Source organism: Artemia franciscana, chromosome 4 (genome assembly GCF_032884065.1).
Source record: "Artemia franciscana chromosome 4, ASM3288406v1, whole genome shotgun sequence".
Classification (NCBI taxonomy): domain Eukaryota; kingdom Metazoa; phylum Arthropoda; class Branchiopoda; order Anostraca; family Artemiidae; genus Artemia; species Artemia franciscana.
The window spans coordinates 44,314,567-44,339,292 of NC_088866.1; the positions used below are offsets into that span (position 1 = coordinate 44,314,567).

Genomic DNA, 24,726 nt, shown 5'->3' on the forward strand with positions numbered 1-24,726 from the left:
ACTCTGTAGATTTATAAAGGTAGCAAAAAAAGAAATGGTTGACAAGAATTCAAATCACAAGAAACAATTGTCTTCTTGTATATACCATGGTATATGGGCCACCATGAAGGTATTTCCACCTCTTCAGAGTGATCTGTAGAATATCTATTATGGGAGGTATGTGCATTCCAGAAACTAACAGATTTTGATATTCCTCAAGATGTAAATAATATGTTTACAATAATCATAAGCACAGTTGCTCCTTTGAATCTGCATAATTGTCTTTGATATTGTTCTAGTCATACCATAGGAAGTTGTCATGTATGTGATATGTATTTTTGGTCTTGTAAGAATACCCACACTCCAGGAAGGGATAGTGGGAATCCTCTCCCAAAATTAGTCCAAAGAAACCCCCTAGAAAAATGGCAAAAAGTAGCTCAGAGTTGTGAAAGTATAGAGTGGTTTAAAATGGAACTTTCTACAATTGAACTGATGCTGAATGATAACCCTGGATAACTAAAGGATAACAGTACATGTTCCTATTATATGGACTCCTAGCTTGAAATTTTATATATATTGTTGATATTTTTTTTCCAGGAATTGAATTTAAGAATGTCTAAAGCAAAGAATTTTTCTACTTGATCACTCCACAAAGACAGCTCTAAATCCAGGAAGTCTTGTTGACCTTGAAACAAGAAGCAGGTTATTTTGTTTTTGAATTATTATTATTATGATTTTCTATTTTCGTTTGTCAGAATCTTAATTACCTTTGTCTCCTTATCGCAGTAACTTTGTGCTCCTCTGTTATATCCAGAAGAAAAAACAGTTTTTTTGTTTTTTTTTTGTTATATCCAGTTATGATTTTGATTGATGTTTTTTTTTTTTTTTTTTGTTGGGAGCTCAGACTAATATGTCTTGGGGGATATTTATTTATTTCCCTCAAGATTGAAGAGGATATAAAATACATGTAAAAATACTTCAAAAAACAGAACAAAGCAATGATTTACAATACACTAAAAACATGACTGAATAAATTATGTTGAATAGAAACAAAAATATTACTTAATATCTCAAGCGTTTCTTAAATTGTGGGAAAAAGGGAAAAGGTTAGGTATAGAGATAATTTTTTTTACGTTTATGTGTAAAAGTTATCTATCTAAATCGTAGCTAATTCCAAGAACTCGTTAGTTTTAAATCTAAAAAATAACTCAGTGCCAATAAAACAAATGAGAAAACTAAGTAAAAACCTACAACATTTAAAATAGTTAATTTTCTTTGCTTTAACTTTGCTTTTTAATCATATATAATAAACATGCCAGATGTCCTAGTTATGTACAGAAATAATCGGACACGAATCGAATTTTTTCTTAGTGGAAGGGGGTGGGGTACAATGTATAAGGGGAGGATGGGCGTTTGTCAGTCATGGAAAACTATTGGTAATTACGGGTAAATTGCTTTAAAATCTGATATTTTTGGAGTTTGGCTAATAAAATAAAATGCAATTTTTGACAAAACTATCTATTAAGCTCCCATCCTCGTTGGCAAATTTTAAAACATGAACGCCAAAGTTCAGATATTTGCTCTTAAAGGTATACACTTTCCAACATATGAACCCCTCTCTTAGAAAACTCTTTGATCCCCACGCTTCTGAAAGATCCTTTCATCCACCTTCACTGCTCGGAAAATCCTTGGACTTCCCTCCCCTGCAGTTACGGCTGTACATACCTGTGGTTTGCAAGGCTGGTTAGATCAAGAAAAACAAATTGTTGACAAATAAACAAGGAGAAAGTCTTTGCGCTACCCCAACACCTAGTTGGTAGGTGCGCTTCGCGCCCCCAAGCCCCCCCGCGCGCGTAAGTCGTTACGCGCCATTGTAGTTGTGTCCCTGTGTACCATCTATGAATATAGATAGATTTATATATTTGTTTTGAACTACGTAAAACTTGCGAATATACAACATTCTTGGCTTTCCCATTGTCTGTGCATATACAAATCCTTATGTACTTATAATGACGTCATATGCAAACGCTCTTTTTAAAAACAAACAAACCTGCATACACACAACTCGTTTTTATATAGATAGATAGATAGATAGATACAATACAAATTAACTGCGTAAAACTTGCGAATATACAACATTCTTCGCTGTCCAATTGTCGCTGCATATAAATAGATTGTCAGGTTTACCGACCCTCGACCATGCAACGTACAATTGTCCATGGGAAAAACAATCAGTATTAAGATCCATACCACATTTTTCTAATGATCGACCTTGAGCTTTGTTGATGGTGATTGCAAATGCTAATCGAATTGGGAATCACAATCTTTTAAATTGAAAAGGCAGATCCGTTGGAACCATGGGAATGCGAGGAATATGAACAGCCTCACCCTCAAAAGGCCCTGTCAAGATTGTGGCCTCTATTATGTTTTCCATTGTTTTTTTTTACGGCGAGTCGCGTGCCATTGCAAAGTTTTGGTGGGTTGATATTTCTTAACAGTATTATTGGTTCGCCTATTTTTAGTTGTAGCACGTGTGGTGGAAACCCTGAAATATCCACGGAATTTAAAAATTCAGATGGATAATTAACCGCCTCATTTGGTTCCAAAACTGTGTCGACTGACTTGTAAAGGACTGCCTGGTCTCGTAGCTTGGTTAAAACAATATTGATGATTTCGTGGACGTCTATATTTTTGGGTGCAAGAATCGCTCTTTCACTTAGCCATTTATTATTTTTATAATTGTTTAGAATATTCGGGAATACTTTTTCAATCAATTCATTTTTGGACGTCACTAAATTACAGAATTCAGCAGGTAGTTGTATTCGTCCTGAAATTGAATCTACTGGGAGCTTTCCGCTTCCAATTGCCAGCAATTGATCTGAAAATGTTTGACCAGAGTCATCGTTTTGCAATCGGACACGCATATTTGTAGTTAATTTTAATGTTTTCACGTGTGCCCATAAATTAGAATTTTTCAGGCAAGCATTCATTTCGTCTGCAGGGGTTGATCTAGGTATTATTTGTAATGTTTGCCTGAAATCTCCCGCAATGCCAGAATCAGTTATATCACAAATGTTTTACCAGTACCTCCTGGCGCATCCAAAAAGAAAATTTCTCCAACGTTGTTATCGACACAATGCATTATCGTATCATAAATGTCTTTTTGTTCCGACGTTAACTTGGAAATGTTATTTTTTACATACGACAATAGATCACTCGTACTGTAACTTTGTTCACGATCCAATTCTACACATGTCGAAACAGCAGCGGTACGATTAGGTGAAGGTATTCCCAAATCCTGAAGAGGTTTGTTTGCCATACATACGCACAAATTTTCTATAATAACTAGTGTAGTTATAAATTTCTTATGTAAAATCAAAAGTCATATCTGACGTCTCTAACCGTTTTCGATGGAGTATATCTTCGGACATTTTCGATTTATATTTTCCCCATAACTGTGTAGGAGCTGAAGGAGAGCAAGTTGTTAGAATGATTCCAAACAATGTACAAATTTGACTTGGAGTTGACGTTTCGCACTCGTCATTGATGCAGTTATCCCAGTGTTGGTCATTCTCCAATAAATTCAGAGCTTGGCATGCACTACGGTAAGTGTCATGTATAGTACCGTTTACAGTTCTCAAATACTCAAAGGACGTCGGACCAGGTACATTCACCAAAAGCAGGCGTAGAAAGAAGCATTCATGTTGATTGGGGTGAACGGTGTAGAGTCTTCCTATCGTGGTATCTTTGAAGATGATAGGTTTTCCGTGGACTGACTTACCCTGTTTTCGACGTTCAAATACTTTGTTTTTAGTATTCCACGTGTAATACGAAGGCACTTCAGTACACAGCAGTTTTTTTTGCAGAAGAATCATTTTTGCATAGCGAAAAGAAAGCAGTTAACTTTGTATCCGGTGGATTCAGGGCTCTTTGTTGCACGTTGGATTCCGAAAAATAAACACGTTGAGCATTCTGTAAATGTACCGCTAAGTGAACAACAGCTGGACTACGTTCATGTATCGGAAATGAAAGAATTCGCCAAACAGCTTCATTACTGCTTATGTATCTTCCAGCCTGATATTGTACGATTTCGTCGATATCTTTGATTTCGGGCTGCCATGTCTCTGCCTCTGTTGACGCATTTACATATGTATTTGATTGCCTTTACGGAGTTACAGTATTCAACGTTTATGTGTGCATTAAATGTTTTTGATAATAATGGGGAATATGGAACAACCCACTGGTTATCTACTTCGATGGTGGTACCGTTACGCTTCTTTATTATTGCTGTTTTACCGCCATCTTAAGTAGATCTTCTTCTATATTGTGGGTAACCATCATTGCCAGTAATTGTGTTGGGTACTAAAAGTCGAGGATATTGCTTTGTGCACCTTCCTTTGGCCATGCATGGTGAATTTTCGTTCAGTGCACCGCAAGGTCCATGTATCATATTTTTTACTACAATATCATATAACCCCTTATCGACATTTTCATCAGGTATTTCAGCGGAAATCACATCATCAATTTCGTTAGAAGTAATTTTATACTGTAGCCAGATTAGTATATGTGCGTGTGGCAATCCTCGTTTTTGCCATTCCACTGAATACATCCAGCATCGCACTGACCCAGCTTGCTCTTGTGATTCCTCGGCACGCTTTCTTTTGGTGATTTCTTTTTGAGACGCAAGCCTAATTTCACGCTGTTGTTGTGATTCCTCGGCACGCTTTCTTTTCTTACTTTCTCTATCAGCCGCAAGCCTGTTTTCTTGCTGTTCTTGTGATTCCTCGGCAAGCCTTCTTTTTTCACTTTCTCTTTTAGTAGCAAGTCTGGTTTCGTGTTGCTCTGGTAGTTCCTCGGCACGCTTTCTGTTCTTACTTTCTCTATCAGCCGTAAGCCTGTTTTCTTGCTGTTCTTGTGATTCCTCGGCACGCTTTCTTTTTTTACTTTTTCCTTCAGCAGCAAGTTTTTTGGCACTCTTTTAGACTCTTTGAGCAGCTTCCTCGGCTGTTGCCATTGTAGGTTCTTCAGTCATTTTACAATTAAACATTTTTCCGTGAACGAATGTCTTAAATACCTTTAATGACGTCATCGTCATAACAAACATGACGACAACTAACTTCATGACGACATGACATGATGACATGACGTCACTCGACACACAGACAACTTATTTTTATATATATACTAGCTGTTGGGGTGGCGCTTCGCGCCACCCCAACACCTAGTTGGTGGGGCGCTTCGCGCCCCCCCATGTCCCCCCGCGCGCGTAAGTCGTTACGCGCCATTGTAGCTGTGTCCCTGTGTCCCACCTGTGAATAGAGATAGATATAAATATATATGTTTAACAACGTAAAACATAGGAATATACAACATTCTTCGCTGTCCCATTGTCTCTGCATATAAATAGCATTTATATTCCCTGTGTCCCGGTCGTCATTTGTGTCCTGGTGTCCCAGTTTGTATTTTCTCTTTGAGTGTCCGGGTCGTCATTTATATTCCCTGTGTCCCAGTGTCACGGTCGTCATTTGTGTCCCGGTGTCCCGGTCTGTAATTTCTATTCAAACAATCCCTGTGTCTCAGTCGTCAATTATATATCCCACCTGTGCCCCCGGCGTCCTCGTTGTAGTTGTGTCCCTGCGTCCCGGTCGTCATTTATATTCCCGGTCGTGATTTGTGTCCGGGTGTCCCAGTCTGTAATTTTTCTTTGAGGTTCCTGGTCGTCATTTATATTCCCTCGGTGTCGGTCGTCATTTGTGTCCCAGTCTGTAATTTATCTTTGAGTGTTTTTTCTTTTCAGTTTTTTTTTAGTTTTTTACATTTTTTCAGTTTTTTTTTCTTCTTTATTTTTCAGCGTCACTATGAAGTACATATCGCCGAACCTTTGTTTTTTAACTTAAATCTGGTAGGCATTGATGACCTTATCCAAGTCAAAATCCCAAACCCAATCATCATCGCTATCATTTTCAGTTTTGATATGTTTTGACTCTCGCTTTCCAGGTGGATTTTCATCTAACTGCGCGGTTTTGCGTTCTTTAGCCGCAAGCCTGTTTTCTTGCTGTTCTTGTGATTCCTCGGCACGCTTTCTTTTCTTACTTTCTCTATCAGCTGCAAGCCTGTTTTCTTGCTGTTCTTGTGATTCCTCGGCACGCTTTCTTTTCTTACTTTCTCTATCAGCAGCAAGTTTTTTGGCATAGACTCTTTGAGCAGCTTCCTCGGCTGTTGCCATTGTAGGTTCTTCAGTCATTTTACAATTAAACATTTTTCCGTGAACGTATCTCTTAAATACCATTAATGACGTCACCGTCATAGCAAAAATGACGACAACTAACTTCATGACGTCTGTCGACACAGAAACATGACGTCACCTGACAGACAGACACACAGACAGACAACTTCTTCATGACGACATACAGCTCAATCCTAATGACGTCAGTCGACAGACAGACAAACAACTTATTTTTATATAGATAGATTTCCTGGTTTTTGGTGTGACTAAATGTTTCCTCGTCTAGTTCTTCTAAAAAAAAGATAGGAAGAGGAATAGCGGCCGGAGTATCGTTAAGTTGAATAATTTAATCCACAGTTCTATAGCATAGATCCCACTCTAAATGCATAAAGTGATTTGCGTTAAGGGCGAAACATGACTGCAAACTCTTGTAGAGTCTTCCTTCTATTCTTTTTTTTTTTATATCTGAGGTTCTACTTTTTTTTCCTTGCGACATGTTCAGCCAGTTTGGTGTTAGACCTATTTACAGGGGGAACTTGGAAACCCGGCAACAGATATCAAATATGGGCAGTTTTCATGTGTGCTTATTTATATTAAACTAAAGTGAAACTAAATTAATTCATAAAAATACAAGAAATATTTTTTTTTAATTAATCAGAAATATCATCAGATTTTTCCACTAATAATTTCATTCTTTCTCTTTTCTTCCGTCTTTTCCCAACTCTATTCCTTTTATTTTTATTTTTCTCAGTAAATGTGCCCCTATCTTCTTTTACTTCTACCATTGTCCCACTTTTAGATTGTTGAGATTTGTCCGTATATTCTCCTTGAATAACTTCTCCTTGCTTTTCTCTTCCGTTTCCATAAACCCCCTTTTTGGCGATTATCCAATCATAATCTACCATAGAAGTCTTGATGTTCTCCTCTTCACTGTATCTGTTGTATCCCAATTTATCTTCCAGAATTTTCGCACGTTTGAACGGATCTGTCAAAACTTTTGCTTGCTTTCTAACATCTCCCTTAAAGTTGTTTGTTATTTTAACTTTCGAGTGGGATAATAGTACTATTCCGTCTTCTTCTTCTTCTTCTGTCAAAAGCTGAGGGTCATTTTTTGTCGCATTAATTTCGATTTTCTTGCAAAAGAAAATATGGTTTAAATAAATATCGTCGCCTGAAAGCACTATCTTGTGTAAAAAATTCTCTTTTTATTTGTCTAATTGACATTGCTGCAACAATGTCTCTAACAGCCTCTATTTTGTAGTTTTCGTTTGCCAAATTGCATATTCTTTAAAGCGGTTTTGCCAAACCAAACATTTTGTGGTAATGAACTGTAGTAAGGAGCAACCCGGCTCAATAGTAACCAAAACTCTAAAACCTTTTTGAATTTTGATACCAATAGTTAGATCAAAAAAATCGCATTTTAATACTGATTTTAAACATTCAAAATTCATCAAGTTTAATCCTACCCATCAAAAGTTACAAGCCTGAGAAAAGTAGCTTTATTTTAGCAAATAGGAAAAATATCCCCCAAATATTCATAGAATCTTAACGAAAGTCACACCATCAGATTCAGCGTTACAGAGAACCCTACAGTAGAAGTTTCAAGCTCCTATCTACAAAAATGTGGAATTTTCAATTTTTTGCCAAGAGTCAGATCACGGATGTTAGGACGGATGTTATTTTTTTTTTCAGAGGTGATCGTATCGACCCAGTGGTCCTAGAATGTCGCGAGAGGGCTCATTCTAATGCAATCTAAAACTTCTAGTGCCCTTTTTAAGTGACCAAAAAATTAGAGGGCGCCTAGGCCCCCCCAATGCACACCTTTCCCCAAAGTCACTGGATCAAAATTTTGAGACTACCATTCTGTTCAGCTTAGTCTAAAACCTAATAACTATGTCTTTGGCGACGACCTAATCCTCCCCGGGGGAGGGGCTGCAAGTTACCAACATTGACCAATGTTTACATACAGTAATGGTTACTGGGAAGTGTGCAGACATTTTCAGGGGGGACTTATTCGCGTTGGGGTGGGGGTGGGTCGGGGGAGGGGGTTACGTGGGAGGATCTCTCCATGGAGGAATTTATCACGAGGGAAAAGAATTTCCATGAAGGAGGCGCAGGATTTTCTAGCATAATTAAAAAAAAATGAGAAAATAATTTTTTTTCAACTGGAAGTAATGAGCTGCATTAAAACTTAAAACGAACATAAAATATTATGTATATAAGGGGGTTAGTCTCCTCCACAATATCTTGCTCTTTACGCTGAAGAATGTTTAGTAATTTCAACTATTTTTTCTACGACCTTTGTGATTCAGGGGTCATTCGTAAAGATTTGGGACAAAATTCAAGCTTTAGTGTAAAGACCTAAGTATTGACAAGGGGGCGAACCCATCATGTACGTAATAAAAAATACACAAATAGTTCGTACGTAAGTTGATTCGTAAGGTACGTACGTTTATTACTAACAAAAACTTTCGTGAAAAAATAAAAAATTTAGTTTCATTTTTAATTAACCAGAAATTGGAGGGCAACTAGGCCTCCTCCCCCACCCCTATTTTTTATCAACCAAAAAAAAATTACTATGCAAATTTTGTTTTAATTATTCGTGTGCGGTGAGCCAAAATCAGAACATGTATTAATTCAAAAACGTTCAGAAATTAAATAAAAATGGGGATGGTGTGTGACCTGTCCAAAATAGGGTAGGAATGCCCTATTTTGAAACCTACTTGATTAACACCAATATCCAAATATTCAAAAAGATCCTTTATACACAACTCAAAAAGCTAACCAGTCATAGAGCCCTTCTTTATTCTTCCAAAAGAATCACAAGATCAGAGATCTCATTTATCCGATTTTGGGATATGAATGATGACCCCAGCCTAAAGAGAAGAAGGAGCATTACTAGATTTGAGGATAAAAGTAAAAAAAAGTGCTTCTATGCTTCGTCCCTTTTCTAAGTTTTTATTTTGTGCTTTTGTGAATAATTGAGATGTATGACTCTAGATTCATAAACGATGCTTTAAAGTGCAGACCCAACATAGGTCCAGACATCTTAGAGCAGGACACAACAGGCTTGTATTTTTCGAAGTACGCACGTATTTCGTGGGAAAAAATGTGACAAAGTTGACAAACTTATTCTAAAAAAGAGAGTAAAAAGTAAAAAAAGGGATAAGAGTGTGCTAGAAAAAATATTTCTTTTGGGGGGGGGGGTTCTCCCCAGATCCGCCAGTGCAACCCCAACAGCCTTTCCTTGGTGGGGAAGGGTCGGACAGGCTTCGCTGATACTCAGGCCGCCACAACCGTTCCTTGGTGGGAAAGGGTTGGACATGTGTTGCTGATACTCGTGGCGCCTTGGCTTAGGGGGTACCGTAGCTGGAGAATTGCCTATTATGATCAATTTTTTCACCTTGATTCGGCCTCTTTTGCTTATATTTGAGTCAGGAGGGAGGCTTCATTATTACTACAAAGAAGCAAGAGAACGATATTTTAGCATATAAACAATTGAACATTCAATTATTCCTGACTATATTTTCTCATATGCACTGGAAAATTTGAGCACATGCAAATTTCCATTTTCCATAGAAGGGCCATGTAAAAAACCCTCCAACAAATCGTTATGGCTTTCAGCAAAACAGAGTGTGTGGGAACTGGGGATAGAAGTTGAGTAAATAGTGAATGGACTCAAAAGCAACATCTTTCTGTAGATAATTCTAACGTAATTTTTTCAATTTCTTTTCCTGCTTGGAGGTTGTAGTCACCATCAGTTGAGCCTAAATAGAGGCCACTAGGTGTATAATTTGACCCTGAAAATTCTATTTAGTCTAGGATGTAATAAATGGTAAAACATATCTAAACCCCATGTTTCAAGAACATCACTTGACCTTTATCATTGCTTTGTCTTCCAATACTCTAAAACTTATTTTGCAGAGTTGCCTTCCTTTTTTTCAAACTCCTTTCACCTTCTAACAAACACGGTGCGCCTTGGCTACACTGTTCTTGGTCTACACTTGGCTACACGGTGCGCCGAAAACTACACTGTTCTTCTCTCAAAACTATGTCGATAGTATCTCTTAAAGACCATATTCATGTTAATTTTCTATTTTTCCTAAAACAATTGAATAAATAATTGAAAAAGCAATCAAGGTTATTTTTGGATTTCTTGAATATAAATATTGGCTCTTATTTCTTTCCTGGAAATCTGTACTGAGTTTTTAATATGAAAGCAGGTCTAGAACTTTACAAAAATCTTACATTTTTTTTTAAATTTTAGAGTTAACCAGGATTAAGAGCATGCCTGCATTGTAACTCTCCCGAAAACTGGTGCAAAGGATACTTTCATCCCTTTTTCATAAAAATCGGAGTCCGATAATTGAAATTGGAAATCGGATTAACCTTAAATGTGCTGATAGTTTTTTCAGCTGCTTCCCCGAGAAATCCTTTATTTCTGATCTCCACGGGATCTTCCTTCCTCTGTGAGTGAGTGTGCTGTGTAGTTAATAAAGCTTGTTAATCATATAATATGTGTTCTATTTTTGAAAGTTTAAGTTGATCTAGAATCTAGTCGCCACTTAACATCCCTCAGACGGAGATTAGAAGATTTATCTAGGAAGAGGACAATATCCAGAAATATGGATTTTAGTCATACATGTATGGGTTTTCAAGGATTGTCAGCTCAATGTTGTTCGCTTTTCCTAATAGGTCTTTTATACTCCTAAGCTTGAATATTTTCCCTAAAATTATACCGTGAGTGCGGGCCCTTGGATCAGTCTTAGGTAGGATCATGTTTAATTACGGTAAAACACTGTTTTTGTATTAGTAACGAAGACCACACTGCCTTTCCATCACAAAAAGCAAGATATATTTAGAACAGCTACTGTTTGCAAAGGCAGTGACTAGAATAAAATTTGAGTGAATATTTCGTCTGTATGTCATGCTGCTATTTTCAAAAAAGACAATTTTTGCATATATATTTGCTTAGGATTTATTTTAGCTTCTTTCTTTTCAATTAGCTCCTATAATGTATAATTTTATCTTTCTATGCTCTCATAAACTGTGAAATCTAATTATCTTTTTTTTGTACGTAGTTCTGTGCTGCTAATATTGCAAAAGTGCCTAATATGATGCTAATGCCCACGACTAATGCCCAGTTTAATTGCCATGCTTTATGTTTCTAGTGAATTTCTGAATAAAGGAACTGACAGATGTATTTGATGCAATATTTCTCCCCATGGAAGATGGTTTAGAATACCTTTACAATGCCAGGAAGTATACCTTTCTAGGCTTTTATTTCTTTAGCTAACTCAATCAGGTATTTGCACTTCACGTTATTAAACTCCCACTTGTAAAAAAAACCTTTTCTCAGCCTTTTCTCCCATGTGTAGTTCTGTAATTTAAATATGTATTGCTTTCTAGGTTAGGGTGAAACCAAATCAAGACCTGACGGAGTTGCGCCTTGATTTGCGACAAGAAACGCAGTATTTTAGCTTAGAAAAAGCTCAAGAAATTGCCGACACTTCAGGACTCTTTAAAAAAGAAGCAACACCCGATGAACAGTAAGTTAGCTTCCTTGAAAGACTTTGGCCCCTTTCTTTCCCTTCCAAAGATTAAAAAAAAAACCTAATTAGCTAGGAAATAAAAGAGAGAAAAAAGACTAAAGTAGGCCAGTGTAGTAGGCCACCAAACAATAAACTAAAAATAGATTCCGAAAATTTTTTTGTATTAGTCATGCGACATTAATCTCTCAGTAAGGGCATAGCCAGTTTTTTTTAAGAGGGTAAGGAAAAACCACGACGAATGTATCTGTTAAGCCATGGAATAACCAAAGAGGAGTGATTTCGCATAGGTACTTTTTTGTCAAGATTTTCCAAACACTTCGCTTAGTTACGTGACCGACCGTCAAAAATAGTGCCGATGGTCAATGCTGAAAGTATTGGAAGTTAAAAGTGATTGACAATTTTTCCCTCCCTAAAAGGGATGAGAACCACTAGGTAATTATAAAGAACTGTTTCTAAATTTTTGGTTGGAAATTATCTTAAATTGTGTTAGGCTGTCTCCAAAATTTTTGTAATTTTGACAAGATTAATTGAAACTTGATTAGATATAGGTTTGATATCTCAGTTCAGAAGATGAATGATGTGGCTTACATTAATGCTATTTGAGATTGTTTGTCACGAAAATACTGTCATTGTTGTTTTTCTATTTATTTTTTAGATATTCTCAAAATTACTGTTGTTTATCTGTTATCTCCAAAAGGGTCGTAGTTTTACCTTAGACAAAGTAACATTGTCTTTGCCTGCCAAGGTAAGAACTGTAACTTCTTTTTCGTTCTTTTTCGGTAGTAAAACTCTTCTCCAGGAAATAATTTAAGGCGTGATTATATCTAATCAATGATTTTAGAAGATGGAGGAAAGGCTCATTCAAACAAAATTCAAAGACAATTTAGTGGCCAATAATTTAGTGGCCATAAGTTGCCTTAATTTGCCATACCCTGCCTGTACCACCAATGGCATCCTGGGAATTAAATAAGAGCCTACAGTCACTATAATTATACCCTTTAAAACCATATGTGCTATACATTGCTGTAGATCTTAGCTCTGCCTAATGACAGCCAGGGTGTCAAGGAAAAGCCTCCAATCATCTTTGAAGTTTACCGCAGCTATGATGTCATCCTAACTTGTTTGGATATAGATATTAAGGTGGTATAGGTCTGCCTGATAATTGTACTGCACTTCATTCTGGGGGCTTCCCCTTTTACGGGTGTCCACCGGATGCCAGTGACAAACAGCACTCGGAAGCTTTTGATCGTTCATTCGACAAAAATGTATCCTCATGTCCTAAATATCTCATTCTTGTACTGTGATAGAGTAGTTTATAAGTGAATATCTTGTATCGATTAATTAGGCTTTTTCACAGTCCAGTAAATATTTAATATTCAAGTTAACATTTTCGAACGCTTTGACTTGTTTTTCTTGCTGCTGGTTTAAGTGCCATGTCTCTGAAGCATATAGTAGCACAGGCAAGACTTTCTATTAAAAAGCTGTAGCTTTCAGCGAAGGAAGAAAATATGGGATCGCCGTACTTTGTGGAGCCTATTGAAGGTGTCATTTGCGTTTCCTATTGTATTCGATACTTGTTGTGCCGGTGAAACAGTGTCCTCAATTACCCTTACTGGGAATTGGAACTGAACTGCTCGTTCTATGTCCTGGTCCTCGTAGTCCAATGTATCTGAGAATGTAGTCTATTGGAATCATAAGCACGAGTGGTGAAAGAACCCTATAAAAGAAGCCTTAAATTGAACTATAAAGTAACTACTACTAATACTACTACTACTTCTTTTTTCTTAAACTTCAGCGATTTTCTTAAGCTGAACATTAAAGCACCGACGTCTTTTTGGAAATTAATTTAAATACCAGGAACAGAAAAAAATTTTTACAAAACAAGACATCATTTACAAGGGCAGGGGAGAGGGCATGTCTCTCGTTGATTTTTCTAGACGATTGGTAGGAAAGTTTTCGAACACAACAACAAGCAAAAGAAAATCTAGTTAAAACTGGAAAAGAAAATCCCACCCAAGTTATACCTCTCTAAAAGGAAAACTCTTACCCTTCTGCACAAAAGTTCAAATCTTAGGTTTCAGTCTTATTCCCTCGGTTCTTTTTTGCATTGTCTATTATTATTTTATAATTATTTGTGTATTGATTATATTGTGTATTGTTAGTTTGTGCATTATCTGTGTATTGTTAGTGTAATTTAATATTTAACACTGTATTGTTTTGTCCCTAAAGACTTCGAATTAAAAAGTGCATTCTGACTATTCAATTTGATGATTTTGTTTGATAGAGAAATTTTCAATTTGAAAATAGAATCCCACATAAATAATGTCAGTAAAAGCCAGATTTTAGCAATTATCCGGAAATTAAACTTGCAATATCCAATGGTCAATTCTACAATGAGCTATCAATAAGAAGTGTCTTAATATTAACTTAAGACTGGTTTTGGTATTTAGATGTTTTCTCCCTGTCTTATAAAACGTCCATTTCACAGCTAAGCTGAGGCTATGAGACGAATTCTGACGTTCGGCAAAAATCAACAGAGTTCGGAAAACACAGCCATTTCTATAGTAGAAGATGTAAGATAAGACTCATTTCCGAAGAAATGGCTATCACAATCGCTGATGGGGTGAATTTTTTGTACTCGATTAGCACCTTATTACACTTCCTCTTACATGAGAATTTGCTTTACATTGACTTATGTGATTTGCGTGTCCCTGTGCATGATTTTCGGGTGCGGCAGTCACTCCCTAATTGATAGAGGGCCTTGACTAGATTTCCTTATAGAGTGTTTAACACATTCTTAAAGAGGGTGAAGGCAAGACTGAATCTAGTTACTGAATCTAGGAATAATTTTTCTTATGCCAAACTTACGATTCATATTATTCTCATGCGATGTGCTTTTCGTGAGTTTTTATTCTTGGGAAAAATATGATATGCAAAAAGTATTTTGATTTAGTATTTTTTTTTTAACACAAAAAAAAATCGCTTTCTAGTTCACATCTAAAAGTAGGAAACAGTTTATTTTTGAAGCAATCCTCCCTCCCCACCATTAGACGTTTTGTCATTCAATCCGTTTTTAAAAAAAGCTTTCCTTTCCATATTTCTTTGTTGGAAAAAAATTCCCGGGTGTGGCTCGAATTCGTCCGCGTTCGATTTACGAGACAAACGCCTCTACCGACTGAGCCACCGGGACTTATGTAACGCATATTTCTTTGTTGAAATTGGTACTCGCCATGTCAAATTGCAACTTCCAGAAAACAATTATTATAGATGGCAATTAATTACTTGCAACTGTCTCCTGCCTTTAACAATTTTAGACCCCACAATAATTGTAATGCATGAAAGGTGCTAATATTTTAGTCTGTTCAGTCAACAGACAGTGACCGGAATTTTATACCAGTTGCCTAAGACCGAAATAATGCATTGATGATACCTAAATTCTGGGCTTTGTAAGATCATTTGGTATTTTATTCTTTTTCAATATTTATTTTTGTATCATCTTATTAAAGTCAAAAATCAAATTTAATGAGTTCGAATAACGGGGTCATAATTTGTTTCTTGTCAAAGAGAGCATTTCTTGCTGAAAGCAAGCACCATTTTTAAGGCACAGCACTTTTAGCTAAAATCTACTTATCTGATAAAAGTAGGAAGCAGTTTATTTTTTACAAATTTTTTGCCTCTCGCTTTTGATTTTTCGGAATTTAAAATAACAGATGCCTTGTTTTATGGTTAGGTGGTAGTACATTGTTATCAAACAATTCGTGGTAACGAAAATAAGTAAGGGGTGACCTTGCTCAATAGTAGCCGGAACTCTAAAAAAAAGAATTTTTATACCAATAGATGCATCAAAAGAATCAGATTTGTATGCTGATTTTAAATATATAAGTATCATCAAGTTTAGTCCTACTTATCAAAAGTTACGAGCCTGAGAAAATTTCCTTTATTTAAAAAAAACGGGAAATACTCTCAAAAAGTAGTAAAATCTTAATGAAAATCATACCGTCAAATTCAGCGTATCAGAGACCCTTATTGCAGGGGTTTAAAACTCCTATCTTTTAAAGTGTGGAATTTGTATTTTTTGCCAGAAGAAAGATCACAGATGCGTGTTTATTTCATTTTTTTCTCTTTATTTTTTTTTTTTTTTTACCAGGGGTGATCCTATCAACTCAGTGGTCCTAGAATGATACGAGAGAGCTTGGGAGGATCTTTCTATGGAGGAATTTGTATGGGGGAAGGGAATTTTCCATGAAGGGGGCATCGGATTTCCCAGCATTATTTAGAAAACAATCAAATATAAAATAGGATAATCAGTTTTTTCCCTTCGTGACAAATCGTCATTCCTTCATCCAAATCAGGGAAATTCTAGTATATTCTTACTCATTCTCGATTTTCCACTAGTTCGTTCACCGTCTGCATAATGAATTATTTCAGTGAAGCAGTGCTGATCTAAACATTTATTATGGTTGCACTGGCATCTGCAGCCTAGTAAAGAACAAACCACAGCCCGTTGCAATCAAAAAATAAAAATAAAAAAAGATTCTTAATAAAAACTTAATAAGGGAAAACAAATTACCATTAAAATATGATTTAGGAATGGTAGCTATTATTTCGACTAGTCTTGACAGTAAAATTAATTGAAAAGCCCGTCAAATTAACACAAACCTACACGGAGCACTTAAGAGAAAAAAAGGAGAAAAGAAACAAACTCTAAGAACAAAACTGACAAAAAACGAAAAAGGGGCCAAAATGCAAAATAAAATAAAAAAAATATATAGATAAAATAGTTGAATCCAAAATGGGACCAGTCGGATAAATGACCTTTCTTTTGTGCTTTGCTATCCGTCTAGCGACGGTGACGTCAGGTATAGTGACTGTATTTGGCAGTGACTTGCGCATTCCTGTACCACGGAGGCAGATGAAGCAAATGTTTCACAAAACGGGAATATATTGATCCAATTCTGTTAGTCATTCAGAACTTTTATCTATTCCTTACGAGAATCTTCCCTACTGAAATTGCCTTAAGATGGGAAATTATTATCAATGGGGAAACATTATCCTTGGGCATGTGTAGGTCCTCTAACTGAAGCAGAAATGAGTCACAAGCATCCACAAGCTCCATGGATACCGTGGCAGTTCCATGATAAACTGAGATGATTATTAGGCAGGCTAGTGTTTAAGCTCTTCTCAAAGAGGTCTGTGGGTTTTAGTTTGACTCGAATCGAATTATATCCACATGGTATCCACATGCCTACTGATCTATAATGTTTTTCGGATCTTTTTTACTTGATTAGCTTTGGGCCGAAATTGTTGTTTTGCACTGCAAGATGACAGAAATGCCATAGCAGAAACGACAATGCACAATGTACAATTATTGCTCATTATTGAAAATAATAATAATCGTTCTTGCACGCGTGAAAGAGGGCTGAACCACCCCCACCCCCCTCTTCCCATATCCCTTGGTTTGTTCAAAGGGCCTGAATAATTGAACATTGTGATCTTAAAAGTACTCTTTTATTTGACCCTTGAGCCACTTTGTGCCCAAGGGCACAAGGTGGCCTTGTGCACCTCTAATACTAATGAAGCAAATTATGCTTTGTTCTTTTTAAGAAAAAAGTCAAGTTTAAGCTAGTTACCAATTGCTGTCCCAGTTTGCCCGGAAGTAATATCCTCGCAGAAGTTTGTGTGCGAGTGGGGAGAGGGTCTTACTGGAAAACTTCTAGACGCTAATCTTTTCTTTTTTATACATTTAGGGAGTTTTTACTAAAAAAAAGTCATAGTCATAGCTCCATGGATACTATGGTAGTTCCGAGACACGCTCAGTTTATTATTGAGCAGGCTAGCCTTTGTACCCGTTATCAAAGAGGTCATGCGGGTTTTAACTTGGGTCGAATTGACCCAGACTCCAGCACCATGTGACAGAATTGTTCTTATTTCCGTCTTATGTACATAAATAATCTTATTTGTGGGTGGAATCCCTCTTCCCCTCAAATTTGTCCGAATTATCGCCCTTAGCCCCAGAAAAAGCAAAGAACATTGCGAACAAAGAAACGCTGGTTCTGTTTTATTTTTAGTTTATTTCACTTCTTTTTATCTCTTAATAAAGACGCCTTGAGCGAATTCTTGATAAACCACGTTAACGTAGTGTACTTGTACGAGTAAAAAAGCCACTAAAGCGTTAAACCTTCTTCCAAAAAGCCAAGCCTTTTTGTTTCTTTTTATGTATTAATTGTTGGATTTAATTAGAAAATGTGATCCATTTATTTATTATTTGTATTATATTTTCCTTTGCGATGTTTTATCTTAACCTTTCTTTTCTAACTGTTCTTTGCTTTTTTAGGGAGACAAATTCGTCGTCAGAGCTGGAAGTTTAAGTTTTGGAGTTGTAGTTTTCACTGTATGTGCTATACTTACTATCACTCTATTAGTGTCTCGGCGGAAACTCAATATCTTTGGCAGAGCTGAACTTGGAGGACCTACGGTTACTAAATATATAAGTTGTTCAATCCTTTTTCTCTTGTGGATTATATACATTCTTCTATCTTCCTTCCAGGCGTATGGTTATATTCCTGGATTCTGGACTAAAAATATTTTAAAACTTTTGCGAATGATTTAAACTAGTGGAACTATCAGTGAGTTTTACTTGAAGCTAGTAAAGAGTTCTTCATCTTTGGTTCTTTGGTAGCTGGTTTTGGCTTAGCGCTGCCAATGTGGTAGAATTGTACCGTTTTGGTACAATTTAGAGGTCCTATTACAATATGGTACATTTGGATTTTTTTGGTGGCAAAACCAAATTTTCCGACACATTTTGGATTTACTTGCTCCTTATTGGCTCGGATATCTGTTTAAGGTTTAGTCTTTCGAATAATTTCTTTTTGGTATGGCAAATGTTTAACCTGCTATTCGGATGGTACAAATTAATCTCTCGTGGTACAATCTTCATTGAAAAACTGGTACAGTTTATCTTAAAGTTTTGGCAACGCTGGCTGGACCCCTTTGAATCTAACGTCGGGCCAGAGCCTACTAATTTAACAAGAGAGTTGTTAGTTAATTAAATTTTGTTAAATCGAACAAAACTCAGTTATACTAGGAAATCACTTTCAATAATATGGAAAGAAGTAAATTGAGAATAGACCTTCGCTAATTTACTACCTTTACCTCCTTCCTGTAAGAACGAAAATTTTAACTCACAAGATTTATAGTTCTACTCTTGCTATAAAGCATTTATGATTGCCCTGACCGAGAAAAAGGAATCGGAAAGGATTTCCCAGAAGCTCTACCTCGTGGACCCAAATTTAGAACTTATGAGGGTCGAAAACTGATTGTTTCTAAGTTACAAACAGTGTTCCTTTACACGGAGAAACTATATTAATTAGTTAGATTTCCAGAGGTACCTAAATTAACAAGCAGCTATTCCGACCAAAGGTACCTGCAGGTCTTGAAATTATTAAATTGATACTGAGACTCTAGATCCTAAAGTGAAAAGGTTTTGGTACCAAAGACCTGATTTTACTGAGAACTATAATTAGTCTTTTTATCATTTTTCCATCATTATTTTAGCCTTTATCTTATTTGTTTACTGATGCTCAGTGACTATTATATATTAATGTTTTTCAGTTATTATTTGCCAATTGACTACATCATCAATTGACCTGAATTTTTGCGTTTCCTTTATCAATACTTCTATTTTCTTTTTGTTTATCTGCTTTTGCATTTTAGAAGAATATCCCGTTAAAAATATTCCCATTTTACCTCCTCAAAAAGACATCACCGTGTACTTATCGACTCCGTTAAAGCACACTATTAGCCAAGACAAAAGTCACAATAACTTAAATTCCCCGGACGGAGGATACAATGAAGAAAATGAGTAACATTTTCATAAAGAGTAGAATTTTAAATAGTATAATTTGGTGCCTAACATTGAAAGATCTTTGACTATTACCTATAAAGCAAAGTAGAATTCCAAGTCCGCGAGCAAAATTATGTAAGAAACCGCACATGAATAAATACGTGAGCGTATACTTATTCATTGAACCTAAATAAAAAGTACGCAGGAATGGAAAATATAAAAGCAATAAAAGCTGTTTTCGAGGCACCAAGCAATCCTCCCTCCCCTCCATTCGACGTTTTGTCATTCAATCCGTATTTAAAAAAAGCATTCGTTTCCATATTTCTTTCTTGGAAAAGTGCCCCGAGTGTGGCTCGTACTCACCCGAGTTCGATTTACGAGACTAACGCCTCTACCGACTGAGCCACCGAGGATTATGTATATACATATTTCTTTGTTTAAATTGGTACTCTCCATGTCAAATTGCAACTTCCCAAAAACAATTATTATAGATGGCAATTATTTACTTGCAACTGTCTCCTGCCTTTAACAATTTTAGACCCCACAATGATTGTAATGCATGAAAGGTGCTAATATTTTAGTCTGTTCAGTCAACAGACATTGACCGGAATTTTATATCAGTTGCCTAAGACCGAAATAATGCATTGATAATACCTAAATTCTGGGCTTTGTAAGATCATTTGGTATTTTATTCTTTTTCAATATTTATTTTTCTATCATCTTATTAAAGTCAAAAATCATATTCAATGAGTTCGAATAACGGGGTCATAATTTTTTTCTTGTCAAAGAGAGCATTTCTTGCTGAAAGCAAGCACCATTTTTAAGGCACAGCACTTTTAACTAAAATCTACCTATCTGATATACTGAAGTGTGCATGCAACCCTGTTTTTCAAATAACTAATTCCTGCCTTTTTAGGCAGGAATTCTGTACAATCTGGACGATTCTTAGTGAAAAAACCGTTTTTATGCTCTGTTCTTATCTCAAACAACGATAGATAGGCATTGAACATGAGCTTAGCTAGAATTTAACTAGTTTGGGCTCCAATATTCATCTTATTTATTGGGAGGAGTTATACCTCGAAAACCTCTTTTATGCTCGTTTTTTTATCTCAAAATAAAGGTAGGGAGGTATTACAACAAAGAGCTTACCTAAAATTAAACTATTTTGGGTACCAATATTCTTTATTAATATAAGGGGGTAGTCTCAAAATCTTTACTTTCAGAATATTATAGAGATAGTATTATTACTAGAGCATTATTATAGAGAGTATTTTAGAGTATTCTACTGAAATCGTATAAAAAATTCGAAGTCCAATGAAACTTTGTGGAAGAGGGTAAAAAGGTAGTTTTCAATAGTATGGGGCAAAGAAGTTGTTTCTGAACTTAAAGCCTTTTTTTTTACAGTGATTCTAAATTATTAGTATCTTTAGTGATTTAATATCCATTGTATCTAGAAAACAAAAGTTAAATCCCGAAACACAAATCTTTAAATTGTTGAGAATGTGTAGGCTTAACACTGATAACAGCACTTAGGGTAGAAGATTTTGGAACCATTTCTTTGTCATAAATTTAAATATAAGCTTGTTAAAGAAAGAATTTATTTATTTGATAGAAGCAAACAACTCACATCATTCTTTACGGGAGGTGTTTAGATTATACGTAAAACACAATATCGAGCATATGACCCGTCATGCTAACCCTACAAGCCCTTGTTCTGTCCAAGAAATTAACCATCACTCGATCACACATTTCTTCATCAACTTTGTCGAGGACCCGTTGAATTTCTTTTTTGAGTTCCAACAGATTACGAAGTCTATTTTTGTAAATTTGGGACTTTAGTGTTACTCCATTCGAAAACGTCAAATTCGATTGCTTCGATGCTAGCTCCGACTCCTCCTCACGTGTCTTCCTCTGAGACACCCTGCTTGAATTTCTAATTGAATAAAGACGTGTATTCTATTTGATTAGAGAGTCATAGAAGCCCCCCCCCCAAAAAAAAAATGAAGTTATATAGCGGTGAGGCAAGCAAGCTGCATCTTGTTTGAACCAGATCGTACAAGGATTCAAGCTGTATTATCGGTGGAACAAAAGTAGATCCGGGATCTGGCTTTTCAAATCCGGCGTCACCTTATTTTTTTATTTCGTGAACAAATTGGGAAAAAATATTAAAGTATTATGTTCCCTTGTATCTATTGTTATAAATGTCCCTGGCAAACCCTCGAAGTATCCGTTAATTAAGATCGATATTCCACTTGTTCTACGTGGAGATGTTTAATTTACTATTTAAATTTTTCTATTTGTACGATTCTGCTACCTTGATTGAAACAGAGACTTACAAACATTTTTAAAAATAGTTCAAAAAAGAAACTAAGAAAAAACGGTTCATTATAGAAAATCGCAATAGACGAAAGCCAAATTTTAGGAAGGTTTTGGACGTCCTCCAAATAGATGTACTACTGTGGCCTTACAATAGCGTCATAAGAATGAAATTTCCAAAATTATTAAAATTCTCTTTTCTTACATTGAATCAAAATTTTATAGAGGCACAATAAAAAGATAATTTAATTCCAGGAAATAACTTTTATTTCTTTATTTAATACTATATATACCGCAGATTCTTTAACGGTTGTTCCCATAATAACGCTAGTAATAAAATTAGGTCACCCATTACTTCAAAAGCTTTTTTAACTACTCAGAAAGTTAGTGTGCTTTGTTAATTCAAATCTGTCTTGTTTACGACTTTAAGGATGCATCTAGACTAGAGTACTCAAATAGAGACTTCCAGTAAAATTCTTTACTTTCCGTATAGCTAAAATTAGTGAAGACTAATAAAAGTAAAAAAGCGAAATAATTTTCTTGTAGATATTCGCAGTCTGTATTCAGCCCTAAACAAGAAAAGAAAGAAAATGAGGAAATATCCTGACAAAAAGAAAATACTTTTAAAACTTTACTTTTTGTTTCGACTGTGTTTTCTTTAGATATACTGTTGTTATATCACCGGCCTCGCTGAACCCTTCTAGCTGGGTTCCTCAACTCATGGAAGAGACGCTTAAGAGGACAGAGAAAACTGGTAAAACTTGGTTAGATCAGATCTTGAACCTATTGGGATGTTCAGAATTCTTGGTCATAAATGGACAACCCAATGGCTTCCGCTTGCGAAGAAACTGGCAGCAGACCACACTACATGGTCCAAACTGGTGTCAAAGATTCTTGATGACGGTTTCCCCCCATAAGTAAGAAAGTAGAGCCATTAAACAGTCATTTATATATCCAGTCATTTATATAATAAGTCATCTTCATTATTTTAATTTATTTATTTTAATTTCTCTATCTTGTACTCGATCCCTGTGAACTATTCCTTGCTCTAAGAAAAACAAGTAGTTTGCAAGAATACAAAGGAACAATATTATTATTGATTCAAATTAAAAAAAAAAAAAATATTGGAAAAAAAATGGTCTTGAATTAGGAAGGGGTATCTTGGCAGGAGCAGAGGCCACATAATTGCACAGCTTCAATGAGCAGTAAATTCGTTAGGTGAAGGAGGAGCAAAAAGGAAAATTTATTAAAAACAATTTTGAGGGCTCTATTTTTTTTTAAATAAAATATGAAAAGGGGAGAGGAAGAAAGATATACGCATATTTTACTGAGATTCTATTAAGCTTGACGTTTAGAGCCCTTGATTTTTATTTATTTAAACTTTAAATTTACAAGAAACCTGTTCTGTTGCACTGTCTTTTTCTGTCAAATACAGCACTATGACACAAAAAGACGAATGCAACAGATAATAACAGGATTATACAGAGTGTTCGAAAATTACTGCCCAGCTTTCCTATTCTTCATTTTACCTAGAAAAGAAAAGGAAAGTTAATCATTTGCAGGCAATAGACACTATAATTTAAATAATAAAACAAATAATAAAAAACAAAAACTAAAACAAAGAATGTTATCCCACTCCCGACAGCACTCCTTTAAAAGTTTCAGGGATATTTCAAGCTAATATAGAGCGACACTGCCTATGATATTGCTTAGTTGCCTTTTGAAAAAGACAACATATGGTTTTTTGTTTAATTGAAACTCTCTCTCTAAAACAAACTCTACTTCCCTTTTCAGTCTTCATTTAGATCTTGGCCTGTCAAGACGTCTCTTTTTTAATAAATGACACCTGTGATTTTTAAGTGAAGACGCGAGATCAGCCTTGTTGAACTTTTCTCTAGCAAGTACCAGTGCTAATCCTGGCTTAGGCAACCAGGTTTCAGTTGAAGATATAGTTTCCAATTCAAGGTCTGTGTCTCGTTTTTGTTCCTTAGCCTAGAATGTCCCATCCTTGTAATGATTGCTACAGAAAATGTGGAACTGGGTCATTCCAGTGTTCTAAGTGCAATGCATGGTTGCACCCAGCTTGTGCTGGCATCACAAAAAGTAGTCGCCTAAAAAACCCTAAATGGTTGTGCGTACAGTGCCGATCAACAATGGTCGTAAATGACGAGATTATTACCAACGATAACCAACCTGAAGTGATCCAACCACCCGAGGTTAAAAAGCCTCACCTTATTTCTATTGAAGAAAATTCAACTAATTCCAAGGATAATCAACTGGAAGTGATCATTCCAATTGGTATTGTTAATTCCCCATCCATACCTCGTGTTTCGAATAATGATAAAAATAGTTCCCCTGGATCGATTGATTCTCCAAAAATTACCACCTACCATCAACCCCAAATTACCCCACAAATTTCTTGCTCCAGTAAAGATGAAGTCACGTGCAATGCAAAAAAGGCTAGTGTGTTTGAGCCCCATACCTGTGAAGATTGCCTACAAAAAGATGCAGAAATCGTCAATCTCAAGAAACTGATTATTAATCTCGAATTTCTTTATGATAGCTTGTCTGATCTTTACGAGCGCCAGAATAGTAATCTCTTTAAGGACAAAGAAATCAAATTGTTGAAAGTCGGTTTTCAGCTCGCAATTGTTGAAGCTTTACATACTTTAAATTCCCCTACACAGCCCAGAATTCCTCATTTAGCTGATACTTCCGCAAATATTCATTACCAAAATTCTTCGGTTCATCAAGCAAGGGCGAGTGAACTTCCTTCGTCAGAATTTTCTCAAGGGATTAAAAAGGTTACG

The 24,726-nt window shown here is 35.9% G+C and overlaps 1 protein-coding gene across 7 annotated transcripts in view; it reads left to right on the forward strand.

The window, feature by feature from the left end:
• Positions 1-24,726, forward strand: part of LOC136026473 (protoporphyrinogen oxidase-like) — an 84,969-nt gene that overhangs the window by 41,337 nt on the left and 18,906 nt on the right. For 5 of the 7 annotated variants that reach the window (XM_065703090.1, XM_065703085.1, XM_065703087.1 and 2 more), the window contains 3 exons: positions 577-681; positions 11,615-11,754; positions 18,092-22,833. In XM_065703090.1, the coding sequence (XP_065559162.1) occupies positions 577-599 (23 nt within the window). In that variant the 3' untranslated portion in view covers positions 600-681; positions 11,615-11,754; positions 18,092-22,833. The remainder of the gene's footprint in view (positions 1-576; positions 682-11,614; positions 11,755-18,091; positions 22,834-24,726) is intronic. The other 2 variants (XM_065703086.1, XM_065703089.1) reach the window with 1 other exon arrangement.